This window comes from Pseudonaja textilis, chromosome 3 (genome assembly GCF_049901715.1).
Source record: "Pseudonaja textilis isolate UNSWEBS1 chromosome 3, rPseTex1.2, whole genome shotgun sequence".
Classification (NCBI taxonomy): Eukaryota; Metazoa; Chordata; class Lepidosauria; order Squamata; family Elapidae; genus Pseudonaja; species Pseudonaja textilis.
Genome location: NC_141992.1, coordinates 192,055,168 through 192,074,503, shown reverse-complemented (window position 1 = coordinate 192,074,503; position 19,336 = coordinate 192,055,168). Strand labels below are relative to the sequence as shown.

The following is a 19,336-nucleotide window of genomic DNA, read 5'->3' as shown; positions in this document are numbered from 1 at the left end:
CATGCCAGGCATCCCGGACGGATCTCCAGTTTAAGAAACGCCGGTTTAATCCAACCGGGGTTTAAAAGGGACAGACCTGAATGCAAGCACCGGGCGGAAAAGCTGAGACGACGCGAGTTTGCACCCAAGCCTGCGTTCACACGAGCTGGGGGGGGGACCCGGGAGAGGGGTGCAGAACGAGTTATATCGGTGTCCGCCCCCCCGCTTCCCGCTTTCATGACAAAGATTCCCAGACTGGAGCTTCCGTACAAGGCAATGCAAAGCGGCGCCTCCGCCCCACCGGACCGGCCTCGGTTTGCGCCCACCCCACCCCGGGCCTTTAAGAGCCACGCGGACGCGGGGCCCCCACCTTGGTTGACCAGTCGCAGCGCGTGGGTGAAGGACGGATCCAGGGAGTCCTTCTCCGCCATCAACTCGGGCAGGTACTTTTCCTCCATGGCCCGCCCGCCTGCCCTGCTGAGGAGGGGGGGGGGGCACCACCGGACGACTCGCTTCGACACGCCGGGAAGAAAGCCAAGCAGGACGGTTGCGGCGGCCACAGACGGTAAATCCTCCCTGGGCGAGAGAGCCGAGGAAACGAGGTGGTTCCGGTTGTCGCCCTTCCCGGACAAAACACAAGCGCTCGTTAGTCCCCGAGGCCACGGATCCAAAAAGGAGCGACGCCGCAAAAAAAAATGCCACAACACCACCCGCTCCGGCGGCAAACCGCGACTGAGCGTGCCAACGGCGGAACTCGCCTTTTAAATAGTAGGCTCCGCGGCCACGCCCCCCTTTCTCCTCGCGCGGCAATGCCGCGCCCCTCCCCACCCTTCCAACGCCCGGCGAGGAAAGACCGAGCCGTCCCCTTCCGCCCGCCTCCCTTTGTTTGCCATTGGGTACGGAAGAGCGTTGTGACGCCAGGAGGCATAGCCCCCTCCCACCCCACCTAGAGAGATTGGCAGCTTTTCTGCCCGCCTTCCTTTCCGAGAATGTCAAGGAGGTAGAGGTCTCACCGCCCCGCCCCGCCCCGCCCCTCCCGCCGGAGACCTGCGCGCGCGCAAAAAAACAAAAAAAAACGGCGAGCTAGCACGCGCCAAAAAGAAGCCGTTTAGGGGGCGCGTGACCGGTGGCCGGGCGCGCGCTGCGTCGTTTGGACGCCTTGAGGCGGGTTGGCGGCACCTCCGGGCGTTCAAACACCCGTCGGGGGCGCGCCTGGCTAATCATCCTACGAAACCCTTCAGACAATAATAATAATAGTAATAATAGTAATAATAAAAAGATTACAGTACGCTATTCCATTTCTCCCAGAGCGGGGCTTGTAAGACTCCAGAGGACCACTAGGGGGCAGCAATGCTGGATATTGGGTTTCTTTCTGCTGCCCCCTGGTGAATGCCTTGGGTTTTCCAGCTTCTGCAGTGGTGTCAGCTGAAGAAGTGGATTACTGGGGTTCAGGGTATAGAAAGTTAGCACCCACCCCTCTCCTTAGATGAATGAAATATTTTTAGAAACAGTAAAAAGGCAGAAAGTTATATTTCCCTTCATCAGAAATGGAGAAGCCTGCTCTTGGAAAGCAGCCCCCACCTTTCTCAATAGCCCTCAGCAGCAGTGGTGGAATTCAATTTTTTTTTTACTACCAGTTCTGTGGGCGTGGCTTATTTGGTGGGCATGGCTAATGGTCATGTGAGTGGGTGGGTGTGGCCTAGTGGTCATGTGACTGGGTGCATGTGCTTGGTGGTCATGTGACTGGGTGGGGTGTGGCCAACTCAATGTCATTCACATCAAGGGGTGCCTCACCTGGCCCTTCCCCTCCCAGCCATTCCTTGTCTCCCAGCCTCAACTTATCTATAGTTTTGTAAAAATGTTGTTTGCCCTTTTTGACTTTATTATCTGCATACTATAGATGTACTTTCATGGACCACTGAAAGGAGGAAATGGCTCACATGCTTTACCCAAGAGTGTGATTGGCAACAGGCTTTTAAGGGTCTGCCACAAAGAAAGGGGGGCAATGTATTTTCCAAAGAAGCAGAATGCAAACAAGAAGCAATGGATGCAAACTGAACAGAGAGAAGCAACCTAAAACTAAGGAGAAACTTCCTGTGAGTGAGATTAACAATTAACCAGTGGAACTGCCTGTCTCCAGAAGTTCTGGGTACTCAATCACTGGAAGTTTTTAAGAAAAGACTGGACAGCCATTTCTCTGAAATGGTATAGGGTTCACCCCAAGGTCCCTTCTAAGTATTATTCTGACCTTTCCGAGGATTTCTACTCAGAATTTGGCATCCTCAGTTTTCTCGCCTGAGCTGGGGATTTGGACTAGAAGACCTCCAAGGTCCCTTTCAACTCTTGTTAAACACATGTGTATTTTATGCTCTGGACTATTGACATTGAATGCATGTAAACCCTGAAAAATATGTGGTAGCCCTGGGCAAAAGAAAGGCAGAAAAATCACTCTAGGTGTAGGGGCAGTGTAAAATATTAACACATGATAAATAATGGAACAATTAAAAATAATAGCACAGAGTTTTATCTCTCTCTTTCTTCCTATTTTTTTTTCTTTCTTTCTCTACCTTCCTCTTTCTTTCTTTCATTCGTTTCTTTCTCTTTCTCATATATACACACACACACACACACATACACACAGAGCACTTAACAGACAAGCATTTTGGAAGCAGCTCCTTTAAATTTCTCCACGGCTTGAGTGGATTCTTTTAGGTTGCAAAAGTGCTCCAAGGCTCCATTCAACTCCTCCCCCTCTGTCAGACCACACTCTCACTCCCAACACTTTAACTCACACGGGGAAAGTGATACTTGCAGCGTCCATGCCTTTCTTCCTTTTCCCCGGGGAGAAAGAGGACATGGGGAACGGAAAGCTAGGAGAGCGATCACAAGTGAGCAACTGGGCGACCTGGTTGGGGGCATGGCCAGCCAGGGATTGCCACCGGTTCAGCGACCCATGCCATATAACCGCTACCGGTTCACCCGAATAGGTGCAAACCTGTTGAATAGCACCTCTGCTCAGCAGATGTCAGCACTTAGGAGATATAGAGATAGATAGCTCTACTCATAAGCAAATACCCTCACCCAAGATCCAACAAAGGTCGGATTAGATCTGAGAAACATCCATCTTAAATGGAAGGATGCGAAGATTGTAGCTGTGTATCGAGAACTTCGCTTTTGTGCTTTGCACTAGACATGAAGAAGTTTCTTGATTAAGTTATTGCTTTCTGCTTGGCGGTTTGTCTGGTGTTAATCCTTGCTGCCGGGGAAAAAGATGTTTTGATTTCTGTGTTTTCTGCTTGGCTTAGCTTCCTTTTTTAGGAAAGAAGGAAAGACCTAAGGAAAGCTTGAAGCTAAGCTTAAGAAAGAAGGAGCCAAACTAAGCTAAATTAAACTAAAAAGGAAATAAAACGACCAAAACAAATCCTCATAGGCAGTCCATACCCAGATAAGCACTAATTAAAATGAACCACACAGCAATCATTAATAGGCACTTAGTAGCATCTATTGAATTGAACTCTTTATTGTCATTGTATCTTTATACACAGTATATATTCAATGAAATTCACATATCACCCAGACTCAACATGCACACACAGATTACAATCTCCAAACACCCACCCCGCTTCCTAAAAACACACAAGCATCCACACAACAGACAAGTAGTTCTGTCCAACAGCTCACTGATGGTGGTCCTTAAGTTCATTGTTAAGTGCAATTATAGCTCTGGCATAAAAACTATTCAGAAAATATGTGGTCCGAGTTTTCTGTATCTTCTGCCAGAAGGCAACATTCATAAAGATTGTAAGCAGGATGGGAAGAGTCTCTGAGAATGTTGTCTATCTATTGTCTATATGTCTATCCATCCAGAATGTTATCTAGTGATACTCTGCATCCATAACAATTGAGTTGAAGATTATATGTTCATATATTTAGACTAAACTACTGTGATGCACACTCTAGATCAGGAGTGTCAAACTTGATTTCACTGAGGGCTGAACGAAGGTTTGTTTCACCTTGGGGGCCAGGGTGGGCATGGCCAGCTCAATGTCACTCCTGTCGGGGGCACCTGTGATGGCTGCAGGGCTCTGTCAGCAAAAATGGACTCCCAAGTTCTGTTTTTGGCTGAGATGGCTTCCTGCAACCCTCTGCCAGTGAAAACAGAGCTCAGGAGCAGAAGTGGTGTTCAGTATGTCCTACATTTGTATATTAAACAAACCCATTCAAGTTAAAAATTGATTTCCCCCACAACAGAAAACCCAGTAGGCCAGGGATGGGGAAACTTTTATGGCTCACTCAGGAATTCTGGGAGTTGAAGTCCATAAGTGATAAAATAGCCAAGTTTCCCTACCCTTGGTGTAGAGTCTCCCGCTTGGGTGGGGGGTTGGACTAGATGACCTACAAGGTCCCTTCCAACTCTGATTATCTGTTATCTGCCTCTGCCAGTGAAAATGGAGCTCGGGAGGGCTGTGTGTGACCCTCCTGGGCTCCATTTTCCCTGGCAGCGGGTTGCAGGAGGCCATCACAGCTGGAAACATTGAGGTAGCCATGCCCACCCTAGCCATGCCCCCCACCCCCGATTCAAACACAAGCCTAACGCAGCCCTCAATGAAACTGAGTTTATACCCCTGCTCTAGAAGTAGGAGCACATGTTATTTATGTAAAAATGAACATAATTAAAATGAACAGAAAATAAGGTCTGCAAATGGGATCGCAGGAGTGGTGTAGAAAGAATAGGTTTTTTTCTCACTGTCCTTTCTCTTCTCCAGAGGAGAAAAAAAATCCATGTGGGATGTTCCCAGCAACAGGTCTAGTATAAGCAACAGATGCTGAGGACTTATAGGTTCATAAGGCAAGTGCCTTTAGGATTTGCTAATGGCAGTTAGGAGAAAAGCTATGTACCTCAACCTTCTGCTATTAATTAATTAATAATATTACTATTAATCTTCTCATCACTCCTTATCACCCATCCCCTCCCACTTGTGACTGTATGATTGTAACTTTGTGGCTTGTATCCTTACGATTTAAATTGACTGTTTCCTAATATGATTTGATTGCTTATTTGTACCCTATGACTATCATTAAGTGTTGTACCTGATGATTCTTGACTCTTGACGAATGTATCTTTTCTTTTATATACACTGAGAGCATATGCACCAAGACAAATTCCTTGTGTGTCCAATCACATATAAAACAATTCTATTCTGTTCTGGCCAATAAAGAATTCTGTTCTGTTCTGTTCTGTTCTATTCTATTCTATTCTATTCTATTCTATTCTATTCTATTCTATTCTATTCTTCTATCAACCATCTAGAAACAGTTATTTTCTTCAGAAAACTCTGGGGACTTCCAAAAGAGCTTAGAAACATCAACAGTAAGGCTATCCAGGTCCTTAAGATTATTTTCTAAAGCATTGACCCAGATAGGAAATTATTACAGCTCTGGAACAGTTGGAATTATGGGATGGCTATGGTGGTGAGAATATCTGGCTGAGATCTCAGCAGAAGTGATGGAACAGCATCCCAGCCAACTGAAATAGCTGGGAGGAGATGCTAACCTCTGTTTTGGAGAGTCCACTTTGATCTGAGCAGTAGTCACTTGTATATTTTCCATGAGCTGCAAGAGGAAATCCTTAGTACCTCTCTGATAAAAGAAAGGGGGGAAAAAAGAGAGCATAATGTTGAGAAGAAAAACGCAAGGATGAAAGCTTGAACCTTCGCTTTATCAGTACAATAAAATAGCTTAATCCATGTGATGATTAGATCCAGGGGGAAAGAAGGAGATTGAATCATAAGAGACTGTCAAGATATTGCCATTATCAAGCGTATAGATTTAACAGTACACTTATACAGCCAAAGTATATTCTTCTCACATCATTTGCACAAACCCATTTCAAGATTGAATACTAGAGTTCTGTGTGTTTTTTTACTTTAGCTGGTAGTTGTGAGACCCCTGGAAAGTTTCTCCAATAGCGTCTGTTAGTTGCACCAAGGAGCTAGGGTTTACCATGATCTAAAGAGGATAAAGCAGAAATTCCTTGCATATCACATTTCCATAGCAATTTTGCTAATCCCCAGCTAATTTTAGTCAAAAACTTAATAAAATGGTCACCGAAGGCAGCTAGGTAAAGGTAACGTTTCCCCTCGTACATATGTGCTAGTTGTTTCTGGCTCTAGGGGGCAGTGCTCATCTCCGTTACAAAACCGAAGAGCCAGCACTGTCCAAAGATGTCTCCGTGGCCATGTGGCTGGCATGACTAAATGCCGAAGGTGCACAGAATAATGTTACCTTCCCACCACTACTTGCATTTTTACATGCTTTTGAACTGCTAGGTTGGCAGAAGCTGGGACAGGAATTCACTCCATTACACGACGCTAGGGATTCCAACCGCTGAACTGCCGACCTTTCTGACTGACAAACTCAGCGTCTTAGCCGTTGAGCCACCGCATCCCATACTGAGCCACCACGTCCCATACAGGGAGATACAACGTGATTAATTTTTGATTTGCACAAATGAACACTTCATGTGAGGCACCCACAGGAAGGATGTTAATAACGGGAGAAGTCATGGGGATCTCCACATCACGGTCTTTGGGAAATCTCTGCACACAAGCTTTTCTGCTGTCTTTCACGAGCACATTCCTCCCACCAGCTCAACTGTCGTTGTTGGCATGAGCAAAAGCAGAACTGATCAAGCTGGACATTTAGGCTACCTGTCATGCCCTTGGTGGAGACTGAGGAAGAGGAGGAACAGCCAACAGGGAGTGGAGGTGTGGCTCCAGAGGTGATGGAGGAGGCTGGGGAAGGACAGAGGCCGGCTGAGCAATCAGAAGAGGATCCAGGCCCATCCCCTATCCATCCTAGGGCACTCAGAGAGGAGAGGATCAGGGAAAAGCGAGGTCTACTCAGAAGGAGATTACCATGATTCTCCTCGTGGCTTGCAGCTGAGAGCTATGTATATAAGTTTGTAACTGCATAGTCAGAATTGCTGGAGTCAAAGTTTAGTGTTTCCTTTGAAAGACGTTAATCTTTGTTGGTGGTCTTCCCATGGACTCTCCCCGTTATCCTTCCTGGAATGAATGATTAATTATCTTGGCTTGCTTCGGAACTCTCGTCAATGGGGTTTGTTTTGGTTTCCTTTTGCCTCATTATTTACTTTTGTGACTTTAAAAGTATTTGTGGGCCTAATAAAACAGTGAATTTAAGTTGAAGGCATTACTGGACTTTAATGTATGTTTTGGGTTTTGGGTTATTTTGAGAGACTACGGGTCATCACACTACCTGTAGCTTCCATGGAGATGAAAGACCAAACGCGATGGTCAACCCCGGAGGCTGATCATCCAAATAGGTTTCAAGACTCCCTTAGAGATTTTTGTACCGATGCTGCTTCTGCCAAAGCCTTAGCGTTTATTTAAAAGAAGCAGATTGTTCAAGTTCACTGGATATGTCCTTAACCCAGCCTAGTAGTACAATCACTAAGAACGTATAGTTGAGTTTTACTTTATGGCTATGATCCGTTGTTTCCACCCCCGTTAGGGCATCTGCCTCACTGACATGCAGATTGTCGAAAATTGTGTCAGAGCTGGAAATCCCACTGAGCGAGAAATTGTAGGGAGAGATTGAAGTGATAGCAAGTCATTTGACAGCTTATCACATCAACTTCAGCTCAGCCCAGGTGGGGAGAAACCTGGGGAAAAAAAGTGTTTCAAAATATTCAGAGACACTCTGCCTTAATTAACTCACTTTAAATTTCTCCCTCGAGGCCCTGCTGGCTCCTGCTGAGACTTCGAGCTGCAGATTTCTCCTCCTTCTGTAGTTTGATGCACTTAGTAGAGGCGGCCCTTGACTTACAAACAGTTCATTTAGTGACCATTCAAAATTACAACAACACCGGGGTGGGGGGAGGGATGTATGACCATTTTCCACATTTATGACCGTTGCATCATCCCCCGTGGTCAGGTGAATTGCATTCGGAGGCTTGACAAGTGGTTCCATTTTATGACAGTTACAGAGTCCCGGATGGGGGGGTCATGCTATCTCCTTTTGTGACCAAGCCAATGGGACAGCCAGATTCATTTAACAGCTGTGTTCCTAACTTAAACAACTGCAGGGCTTCGCTTAACAAATACGGCAAGAAAAGTCGTAAAATGGCGAGTAAAACACCCTTCACAAATGTCTCACTTAGCAACATACATTTTGGGGGGGCTCAATTGTGGTTGTAAGTCGAGGACTACCTGTGTGCAGGCCTGGCTGGGCACTTAAATATAAGAGTAAAGTGGAGAGGTAGGACTTTATCTGCCAGTTCCTTCAGCTTGTATAATGTCAACCAAGGTCTAGAACAGGGGTCCCGGAACTTGGCAACTCTAAAGACTTGTGGACTTTAATTGCTGCAAGAATCTGATCATTTAGATATCCTAATTTATATATGGGGATAAAAGAAGAAATACTAAGGTAGTGTAGTGGTTAAATTAGGAATCAGAGTCATGTCCAATGATAGGGATTGGACATGGTACCTGACCAGGTACCTGTCTCCTGCCCTCTTTTTCTCTCTCTCTCTCTCTCCCTCTCCCCTGCCTTCCCCCTTCATCTGGAAGTTCTGAAAGAAAAACAGAACAAAAATCTGAGGAAGAAAAAAATGTTTTTCAAACATCACTTGGGCAGAAATTCAGGTACAGCCAGTTCAGTGGAATTATTCAAAATGCCACATGATTCAAAGATGCAAATTATGTGAAACAGTCAGATAAAGGTACTACTTTGCTTGTGGTGTGTTTCTTTGACAGTGGCACTCTAGTAAAAGCTGACCTTACTTTAAAATCAAACTAATTTAGATCAGGGCGTTAAGGCTCATTGAAAAAGTTCTTTTTTATTTGAGTAGTAAACTGGCACATCTGGGAAATTCCAAATCTGAAAGTTCTAGGTTTCCTTGCAGTAAGTAAAAACTACAAAGTGTTGAAGGTGAAATAGAGGTATGAACAATTGTCAGCAAAGTTACATTCTTCGCTTCTCTCTGTCTCTCAAGGCATGGATTTTATCAGAGCCTTTTGAAATATAATAGAGACAATAATTAGCATGGAAATTAATGTGATTATTCCAGCTTAAACCTTTTTATATGAATAAGAGTAGTAGAGTAGAGAAGGAAAATAGGACACCAGGTGATTGCACTTCTATTCTACACCATAAAAGCAGAATTTTGGTGGATGGGGGGATGATGGGTTCAACAGTTGGCCATGGTTGATCAGTCTTGCCTGGCTCTTCCTAAAGTGGCCAATGGTAGAATGAAATTGTTCAAGACTTAAGATTACAGGCTCATAAAACGTATTAAACATTAAATATGTATGATCTAAATCAGTGGTAGTCAACCTGGTCCCTACCGCCCAATAGTGGACGTTCCAGCTTTCATGATGGGCGGTAGGGGTTTTGTCCCCTACTTTATAAATCACCATCACTGTGGGACCGGTGGGCGGTTAGAGAAAATTTTACTACTAACAGAGATACAAAAGTGGGTGGTAGGTATAAAAAGGTTGACTACCCCTGATCTAAATTAACCCAAACAGGGCAAACTGGAAGTCTTTATTTATTCAAAGTTTTTTCATCTCAGCTTTATGGTCCGTTAAATACCTCTTGAGTTTCCTGTCTATATTACCAGATAACTCTTCATACATTGGAATTTACACATTGAACTTGGAGACCTACCATCTTAAAATGCAAAATTAAATTTAAAAATTCTCTAAAATGTATCCCAACCTTCTTACAATTTAACCATGCACCATAATTAATTCAATCTCCCTCATTCCAAGCATTAAAAACCAATAAGTATTATTCTATCTGCCCCCCAAGCTTCTTCAAATGGTATTTGCAACGTACCCTGTTAAGCAGCTCATAGGTTACAGTTGCTTATAAATATTTCAATAAGGGAAATAAATCAGCCTGAATTCTTATCTCTTTATCCCAATCGCTTTGCACAGAGGGAAAACTTCAGCTGGTAACAAGGAATGTTTGGCTGAAGTGTCAGACAGCTAAGAGATTAGCTTGGATTAAGTTCGAGGGTCTTTGAATCATTTATAAGTAGAGCTGGGAAACATGTTTGTTTCATGCTTGGATAATTTTGGGGTGCTTCAAAAGAGTATCTCTTTAAACTATGGAATTCATAGCACAATACGGATTCATTCATTCATTCATCCATCCATCCATCCATCCATTCAAAGAACTAGAGATGACATGATAGCAGTGTTCCAATATCTAAAGGCCGCCACAAAAAAAGTGAGTAAACATATTCTCCAAAGCAGTGATCACCAACCGGTGGGCCGGGGACCACTGGTGGTCCGTGAGAAATTTTTGGTGGTCCACCGAGAAATGTCATCACCAAAGCATTTAATCCAGGCTGCACGGGAACACGAGGCTGTGCCGCCCACATGGCCCACGGAAACACAAGGCTTGCATCGCTTGCATTGCGAACAACATGAGGTAGTGAGGGGAGGGGGAAAAGGGCAGAGGGGGGAATTTGCCCCACTCGCCTCACGTGCTTGGCCTGGCCACCGGGCTGCTTCTTTCCGCTTCTTTCTTCTTCTGCTTTTGGCTGCATGCAAGGAAAGCAGCAAAAGTCTTTCTCTCCCCCAAACTTTGCCAGAAATGAGTCTTTGGGATCCTGCAAGGCATCCTGCTCCAAGAGGCTGCACCAGTGCAACAAGTCTCACGAAGACTCATTTCTGGCGGAGTTTGGGGGAGAGAAAGAAAAACTTCTGCAGCTCCTGCTGCTTTCCTTGCATGAAGCCAAAAGTCTCTCTCTCTCTCTCTCTCTCTCTCCCTCCCAAGAATGGAGCTGGAGATGGTATCCTGCGATCCCAAATAAAGAGTGATCGATAGGTAGGAAAACGGGGTGGGAAATTTTCCTGCATACTTTTTTTGGGATTTTCCCAGGATCTCTGGTCTGCGGGATTTAAAATTATGAGTTTGGTGGTCCCTGAGGTCCAAAAGATTGGCGACCCCTGCTCCAAAGCACGAGAAGACCTGACAAGAAGCAAGAGATGGAAACCAATCAAGGAGAGAACCAACCTAGAACTAAGGAGAAATTTCCTGACAGTTAAAATAATCAGTGGAATGGCTTGCCTACAGAAGTTGTGGGTACTCTAACACTGGAGGTTTTTAAAAAGAGATTGGACAGGCACTTGTTTGGTATAGGCCCTCCTGCCTAATCAGGGAGTTGGACAAGAAGACCTCCCAAGGTCCCTTCCAACTCTGTTATTCTGTTAATCTTGGCAGCTTGAAGATGGCTGGACTTCAACTCCCAGAATTCCTCAGATGGGTGGACTTCAACTCCCAGCATTCCCCAGCCCATCAGCTGGCTGGGAAATTCTGAGACTTGAAGTTCACCCATCTTCAAGTTGCTAAGGTTCAGAAGAGAGTATGTTCAGAAGAACTAGAGAGTATGTTTCTAAAAACATACAGAGGACATCCCACAGATGATAACAGCAATGATAGTAGCCAGGCACAATTTAAAGCTCAGTAGGATTGAAACCAGGGACAAAGCTAGCCAGATTTTGAACATATAAATATTCACCCATAAGTAGAGAGATATGGATCAATATCTGGTTCGTATATTTAACATCTATATCAGAGGTGGTATTCAACAGGTTCTGACCAGTTCTAGAGAACCGGTAGAGAAAATTTTGAGTAGTTCAGAAAACTGGCAAATACCACCTCTGACTGGCCCAGCCGCCATCTATTCTCTGCCTCCAGAGTCCCAGCTGATCAGGTGGGTCTTCTTTGGTTGCCCTGCATAGGAGAATGGATCTGGAAAGCAGGTTAGTGGGGGTGGGGAGGGAATGGAGATTTTACACTATCCTTCCTCTGCCACACCCATCAAGCCACACCCACAGAACCAGTATTAAAAAAAATTGAATCCCACCACTGTTCTATATTAGAAAGACAGAATTCCCTCTTTTCTCAGGCAAATCACTACCACTTCTTCATTCATGAAGAGCTCCTATATTTAGTGCACTCTAATTACTTCCCATTTCAACTTAGCCTTTTGCATAAATTAGCATTTTTTATCACGCATGTTCTAAAAATCTTTTTTTTTAAAAAAAGCATAACCTTTCCCAATGTAATGCTATTTTTGTTTGGATTATATTGCCCACCATGTGTTGGATTCCAATGCTACGTTGAAAAATAAACTTTTTTTTTTAACCATAAAATAATACTAGAATTGGGTATGTCTAGTTCACTGAAAAGAAGGGCTGGGCTTGACCTGATAGGAGTGTTCCAATATTTGAGGGGGTGCCATCAAAAAGAAGGGGATCAACCTCTTCTCCAAAGCACCAGAAGTCAGGAAAAAGAAGCAACGGATGGAAACCAATCAAAGAGAGGTCTGTAGAGATTCTCATTTATCCCCATCATGGTTATCCCAAAGATGCTTTTTTCAGGAGGCAACTGGACTTTCTTATTTTGAAGATGTTTTGCTTCTCATCCAAGAAGCTTCTTCAACTCTGACGGGAATGAAAGGATTTATATTTATTGCAGGCAGCTGGTCATTTGCACCTCAAGTGCTTCAAAGACCCTCTAAAACAGGGGTCTCCAACCTTGGCAACTTTAAGGCTTGTGGACTTCAGCTCCCAGAATTTTGCTGGCTGAGGAATTCTGGGAGCTGAAGTCCACAAGCCTTAAAGTTGCCAAGGTTGGAGACCCCTGCTCTAAAAGGATGCAAATTAATAGCTGTCTGCAAGGAATATAAATCCTTCCTTTCCCCATTATCCTGTCAGAATTGAAGAAGTTTCGTGGATGAGAAGAGAAACGTCTTCGAAACAAGAAAGTCCAGTTGCCTCTTGAAAAAAGCACCTTTACGATAATCAAGGTGAGATTCAACCTAGAACTAAGGAGACATTTATTGACAGCGAGAACAATTAAAATCCCATCACTGGTATATGTGTAAGGCATATCGGAGGTTCACCACATCTTACCTGAGTAAACATTTTAAAAGTTGTGATTAAAGACACAAAATAAAGTTCCTTGTGGATTCTGAAGGAAGTGGACGTTGGGAGACACTAAAATTTGCTTGCACAAAGCAAACAGGAAGTAGCCCAAGGTACAGAATAACAGAGTTGGAAGGAATTTTGACGGTCTTTTAGTATTGCCCTGCTGCAGCTATACTATCTCAGACAAGTGGTTGTCCAATCTCTTCTTAAAAGCCTCCAGTACGGAGCGCTTACAACTTCTGGAAATAAATTAAGTGGGGTGGGGCAGTGGTGGGATTTCAATAATTTAACAACCAGTTCTCTGCCCTAATTATTTATTCCAACAACCAATTCACCAAATTGCTCAGAAACTTAACAACTGGTTCTCCTGAAGTGGTGCGAACTGGCTAAATCCCACCACTGGGGTGGGGCCAGTCAGAGGTGGTATTTGTTCTCCAAACTACTCAAAATTTCCTCTACCGGTTCTCCAGAACTGGTCAGAACCTGCTGAATACCACCTCTGGCATATACCATCCTGCAATATGAAAAGAGAACACCTCTCTTCCACTTTATAGCCTCATCCCAAGCAATGGCTGCCAGTCAAACCAGGGATGGCTTCTTGATAAAAAATATACTCTTCCTTGCCCCAGCACAGAGAATTCTGCAAGAGGCTTTCCTTTTCTACAAATTCTGATTACTGTAGTTGGAATGCAATACATGTTGGCTCCGTGCCTAGCCAGGGAGCAGCAGCACAGGCGCCGCGTGCTTTTAAAAAAGGCAATAAATAGAATACCACATTCACCATGGGAAGGTGAAGATGAAAAGCCCAAGAAGGTGAAAGCTACGCAAGAAGACAGCCCAAAGAAAGAACCTCCAGTGCAAAGCGCAAGAGATGAGGTAACTTTTGTGCGCGTGTGTGTGTCGCCTTGACCTGATTTAAGATTTAAATTGAGAGTTGTGGAATTTGGGCTTTGCAATATTCATTTCCCACATCTACCCCGATCATCAAAAATAAAACCAATCTCTCTGAAATCTCTCCATGGGATCTGAAAGAGTCAAAGTCCTTTAAATCATGGAATATTCACAGAAGGAGAGCAGGTCCCTGCAGGAACTGAAGAAACACACTACAAAGGAAGAAATCTAGTTATCAATCAACAAGGGGAACAAACGATTTTAATACGTTCATATCTTTTTCTTCTTCTTCTTCTCTCTCTCTTTCTCCCTCTTTAAGCCTCCTTAAAACATTAATATTAATATTAAACCTTAATAGTGTGACCATTGAGCAAATAGGTATTTTTGCTAACATTTCATCTTCAGGTAATAGCTGGCATCAGTGGTGGGATTCAAATTTTTTTACTACCGGTTCTGTGGGCGTGGCTTGGTGGGCGTGGCATGGCTTGGTGGGGGGAAGGTTACTGCAAAATCCCATACCCTCCACATCCCGCTAATCTGCTTTCCAGCTCCATTCTCCTGTGTAGGGCAACAAAAGAAGAACCAGCCAATCAGCTAGGACTAAAGAAACAGAGAATAGATGGGGGCAGGGCCAGTCAGAGGTGGTATTTGCCAGTTCTCCGAACTACTCAAAATTTCCACTACCGGTTCTCTAGAACTGGTCAAAACCTGCTGAATACCACCTTTGGCTAGCATCCATTACTACAAAGGTGTCCAATCTTGGCCATTTTTTATGGACTTCAACTCCCAGAATTCATGCAGGCTAAGGAGAGATTTAACCTGGAAATAAGGAGAAACTTTCTGACAATGAGAACAATCAACCAATGGAACAACTTGCCCTCGGAAGTTGTGGGAGCATCATCACTTGAGACTTTCAAGAAGAGATTGGACTGCCATTTTGTCAGAAATGGTGTAGGGTCTCCTGCTTGGGCCGGGGGTTAGACTAGATGACTTACAAGGTCCCTTCCAACTCTGATTATCTGTTATCTGAAATCAGGATTCAGACAATATAGTCAGCTACCATGGCTGGCCATCTTGAACTCTCCCTCCTGAGTTCCTTACGTTGGAAAACTTTACCTTTCTTTGTTCTTTGAAATTCTTTGACTCTTTAGGAATCCTTAGAAAGTGTAATTAGTTCTTGCCACCTTCAAGAGCTCCATCTGACTGGAATGATGTGATTGAAAGTTGGTCTTATTAGCAAGCTTCCAACTAATTACACTCATACAATATGTGTCTGTGCTGTATGTAATGCTCAAACATGTCTTGCACAAACCTGGTGTGGTAGACCTATTTGCGCAGCTGTCATTTTAGCATGAAATGGTGGGACATAGACAGGTGTTAGCAAAGACAGACTTAGGTTGTATTTAGATTTAGGAGAGCCAGGTGTCTTCCATTGCTCAGGTATAAGGTGTGTGTGTGATCACACTAAATACTTGTAACTTCCTACAGAAGTTTTTATCCTGCTTTTCCCTGTTTTTGAATACAAAAGATAAATTTCCTGCATTTTCTGATTGTATTCTAATAATGAGGCTGAGATACCATTATACCATTGCTGGGGTGACATAATGGCTCAGCAGTTAAGATGCTGGGTTTGCGCTGGAAAGTTGGCAGCCCAGGTTTGGGACCTGAGCACCACATCATGGGGTGAGCCCCTGCCCTTGCCCCAGCTCCTGCCAACCTAGCAGTTTGAAAGCATGCAAATGGGAGTAGATGAATAGGTACCACTTCACTAGGAACTAACAGCACTCTGTAATGTCATGCTGGCGACATGACAGCAGAAATATCTTTGGACAGCACTGGCTGAATGGCCTTGAAACAGAGATGGACACCACGCCCTAGAATTTGCAACAATTAGAGGAGTAAAATCCAATTACTTTTTATACCATTGCTATAACAACAAATCTAATGGTAGCTTACACAGAACTGTGCATGTATATATTGTAGATAGATAGATAGATAGATAGATAGATAGATAGATAGATAGATAGACAGACAGACAGACAGACAGACAGACAGACAGAGGTAGATAGATATGATAGAGATAGATATGATAGAGATAGAGATAGACACATACAGACAGACAGACAGACAGATAGACAGATGATATATAGACATGATAGAGAGATATATCGATGGATGGATGGATGGATGGATAGATAGATAGATAGATAGATAGATAGATAGATAGACAGACAGACAGACAGACAGACAGACAGACAGACAGACAGAGGTAGATATGATAGAGATAGACAGACACAGACAGACAGATAGACAGATGATATAAAGATATGATAGATATGTGGATGGATGGATATAGATAGATATAATCGAGATAGATAGATAGATAGATAGATAGATAGATAGATAGATAGATAGATAGATAGATAGACTGACAGATACAGATAGATATGATAGATATAATAGAGCTAGATAGACAGAAGACAGATATGATAGAGATAGATAGATAGATAGATAGATAGATAGATAGATAGATAGATAGATATGATAGAGATGGAGATAGATGATACATGTGTGTGTGTGTGTGTGTGTGTGTGTGTGCATGTGCGTGTGTATGTGTATGTGTATGTATACGTATACCTATACGTATACATATACGTATACATATACATATATGTTTTCTTAAGTTTACATGTATGGTATTCAGCTTTGTTCAGGTATTTTCCCACGTCATTATACTTGTGCTTTTAAAGTTGTAGCAACGTTTCGGCAGAATCTCATCTGCCATCATCAGGCTTCTGTATTGAGTTCGTCTTTGAATCAGACTTTTACAGTTGTTTCAGTTTTAAATTTGGGGCTAGCCTACTGCTGTGACAGAATGGTTTTTTCTTCATCCTGATTGGTTGGGAGTCTTGGCCTGTGTTTATTGGTCTTGGAGTTTGCTGTGTTCTGCTTGATTGGTGTTTCTAATATCTTCTGTCTGTTTTGTAGCTTTTTTTTGTCTTGATTGGCTGGCAACATTGTGTTCCCGTATTGGAGGCTTTTAGTGCAGCTTGGCTCCGAGTAAATGGACAGCTATCATTTATTAGGAAGCTAGGTTTCATCTGGGTGCCTGGTTGGGGTGTGTTTGAGCTGGAGGCATCAGGGGGGATCTGTTTGTGCCCAGGTGTTTGCCTGGCTTGTGGTGTGGAGATTTTTGGCTAGGGTTTTGGTGCCATTGAAGTTGATTCCCATGGGGGTCCTTTCTGGCAGCAACAGAAGAAGAAGAAGAAGAAGAAGAAGAAGAAGAAGAAGAAGAAGAAGAAGAAGAAGAAGAAGAAGAAGAAGGAGAAGGAGAAGGAGAAGGAGAAGGAGAAGGAGAAGGAGAAGGAGAAGGAGAAGGAGAAGGAGAAGGAGAAGGAGAAGGAGAAGGAGAAGGAGAAGGAGAAGGAGAAGGAGAAGGAGAAGAAGAGGAGGAAGAAGAAGGAGGAGGAGGAGGAGAAACTTTCACACCTCCATCTTATTGATAAACCCTTTGTCAACCTTTTTCCTAACGTTCCCCAGGAAACTCTCTGAGGAGAAAAAGAAAATCATTGGCGACTCTTTGAAAAAAACCAAAAACCAGCCCGTTTTATCAACTTTCCCAACCGTTCCTATTTCACACACTGTGCCAGTGGGAGAGTGGGTGCTTGAAAAATACACTCCAAACAAGCCTGTTAAATTAGCAGAAAGGGCTAAGGTTATCTTTACAGCATCAGTAGTTAGCAGTGGATACATTCCTCTTAAATTTCCACTTGGCTGCCGCTGCAAGTCACCCAAATTAGCATAACAATTAAAAAATAATAATAAATGATTCCCGACTGCCAAGCTTGGTGGCAGGAAGATCCCTTTCGCATCCATTACACAGATGCCTGCCTGGGATTTGCCATAAATGTTCTGTTCACAAGATAAAAGGCAACACTTAGCATTCCTTCCTCTCTCTTCCACCTCCTGCTCCCCACAATTTCCCTTCTCCCCAAACTTCATCCTGCCGCACTAATGCACTCCGATGCCAAAAATGCTATAAAGCCAATAAGGACACTATAAATGACATGTCCTATTATATTGGCTTTTTAAAAAATATATATGCTTTTTCCGGCTTCTACCCTTTGAAGCAGATAGCAGGTGAATGATAATTCTGCAGTCATTCAATTCATTTTCTGAGGCATATATTACGGGAGCAATTTCCACCACGGATTATGAAACAACTGTGTAAAAAAAAAAAAAAAGCCTCACCATTTTGTCTTGATTTATTTGGCTGCTTTAGCGCAAATATAATTTTTATAGGCACAAGACAAGGCTGAATAATGGGCAATTACAGTCACTGTTTTGGCATAATTTCCGGAGGAGAAAGAGACGCGTATCTGATATTGTGCACTGTCTCTATTAATCCTTTTCTCCTTTAAATTTCTCCACTCTTCCTGTTTCCACACGCCCCATTGCTACCACCAAACCAAATATCACATCAAGTTTACTAAAGAATTATTATTTGTTCAGCGGGTACAATGTGATCTAATAGCAGGAACGGATGAAGGATCCCAGAGTTAGCACTATTAATTTAATGACCCTGAAGGAATGGCCGAGATCAGAAAACCATGAGCTTCTTTTGACAAAGATTCCTGAGGTTTGTAACAGGAATGGCAAACTGAAAGAAAAGAACAAAAACCTGGAAAAATCCTTAATTTAGAATAGGGTTGTCCAACCTTGCCAATTTTAAGCTTTGTAGACTTCAACTTCCAAAATTCCCCAGCCAGCATGATTTCATAATTCAGAATTTCTCAGAACAACAATCCGGAGAGGTAGATTGGGCTGCTCCAAAGTCAATTCAGTGAGCTTCCATGGCTAGGAATTTCTGGTCCAACACTTCCAGAACTACAGCACGTTGTCTCTCAAAGGTGACCATAGGAAACATCTTCTGAATTGACTCTCTTCCAATATTTATATACAGCTAGAAAACCTCTCCAAATATTGTTTTTGAGATTAGTTCCTAAAGGGATTGACATTCTTCTGCTCCATTTGAGCGATGCCCTGAAATTGAATAGATGGAAAGACTGTTTTGCAGAGCTATGAAAATGTTCCATTTTATTGATGAAGCCCTTTAATGGTCTAGCCTTGAAGACGCTGGGATTTTATTTGTTTCCTTGTGTCTGCTTCCTTCACTCTTGTCTTCCTTTAACGCCAGCTTTCCTTTCAGCGAGGGCTCCTTCCCATGAGTGAAATCCAGACTGGTTGAAAATAAAATCAGTTTTAACTACATTTTGCCATTAACATAAAGATGGACTGTATCTTATCGCTGTACCTTATCATGGTATATAAGGGCTTCAACCACAGTTCATAACCCAGCATATAATTTATATATATACTGTTGTTCTCTGGGCCCCATCTGGTTGCCAGGCCAAATACCAATCTGTATTGTTTGGAAAGTGACCTGGCCCTTTAAGAGTCCTCTGTGATGATCCAGCGCTGTGATGGCGATCCTATGG

The 19,336-nt window shown here is 43.3% G+C and overlaps 1 protein-coding gene across 2 annotated transcripts in view; it reads right to left on the bottom strand.

Moving 5' to 3' along the window:
- The window catches only part of KHDRBS3 (KH RNA binding domain containing, signal transduction associated 3), a 117,742-nt gene extending 117,024 nt beyond the window's left edge, over positions 1-718 (bottom strand). For both annotated transcript variants that reach the window (XR_003374378.2, XM_026703689.2), the window contains exon 1: positions 350-718. Coding sequence is in view for 1 of the 2 variants with exons in the window: in XM_026703689.2 (XP_026559474.1) it covers positions 350-437 (88 nt within the window). In the remaining variant the exon portion in view is untranslated. The remainder of the gene's footprint in view (positions 1-349) is intronic.
- Positions 719-19,336: the final 18,618 nt, after the last annotated feature.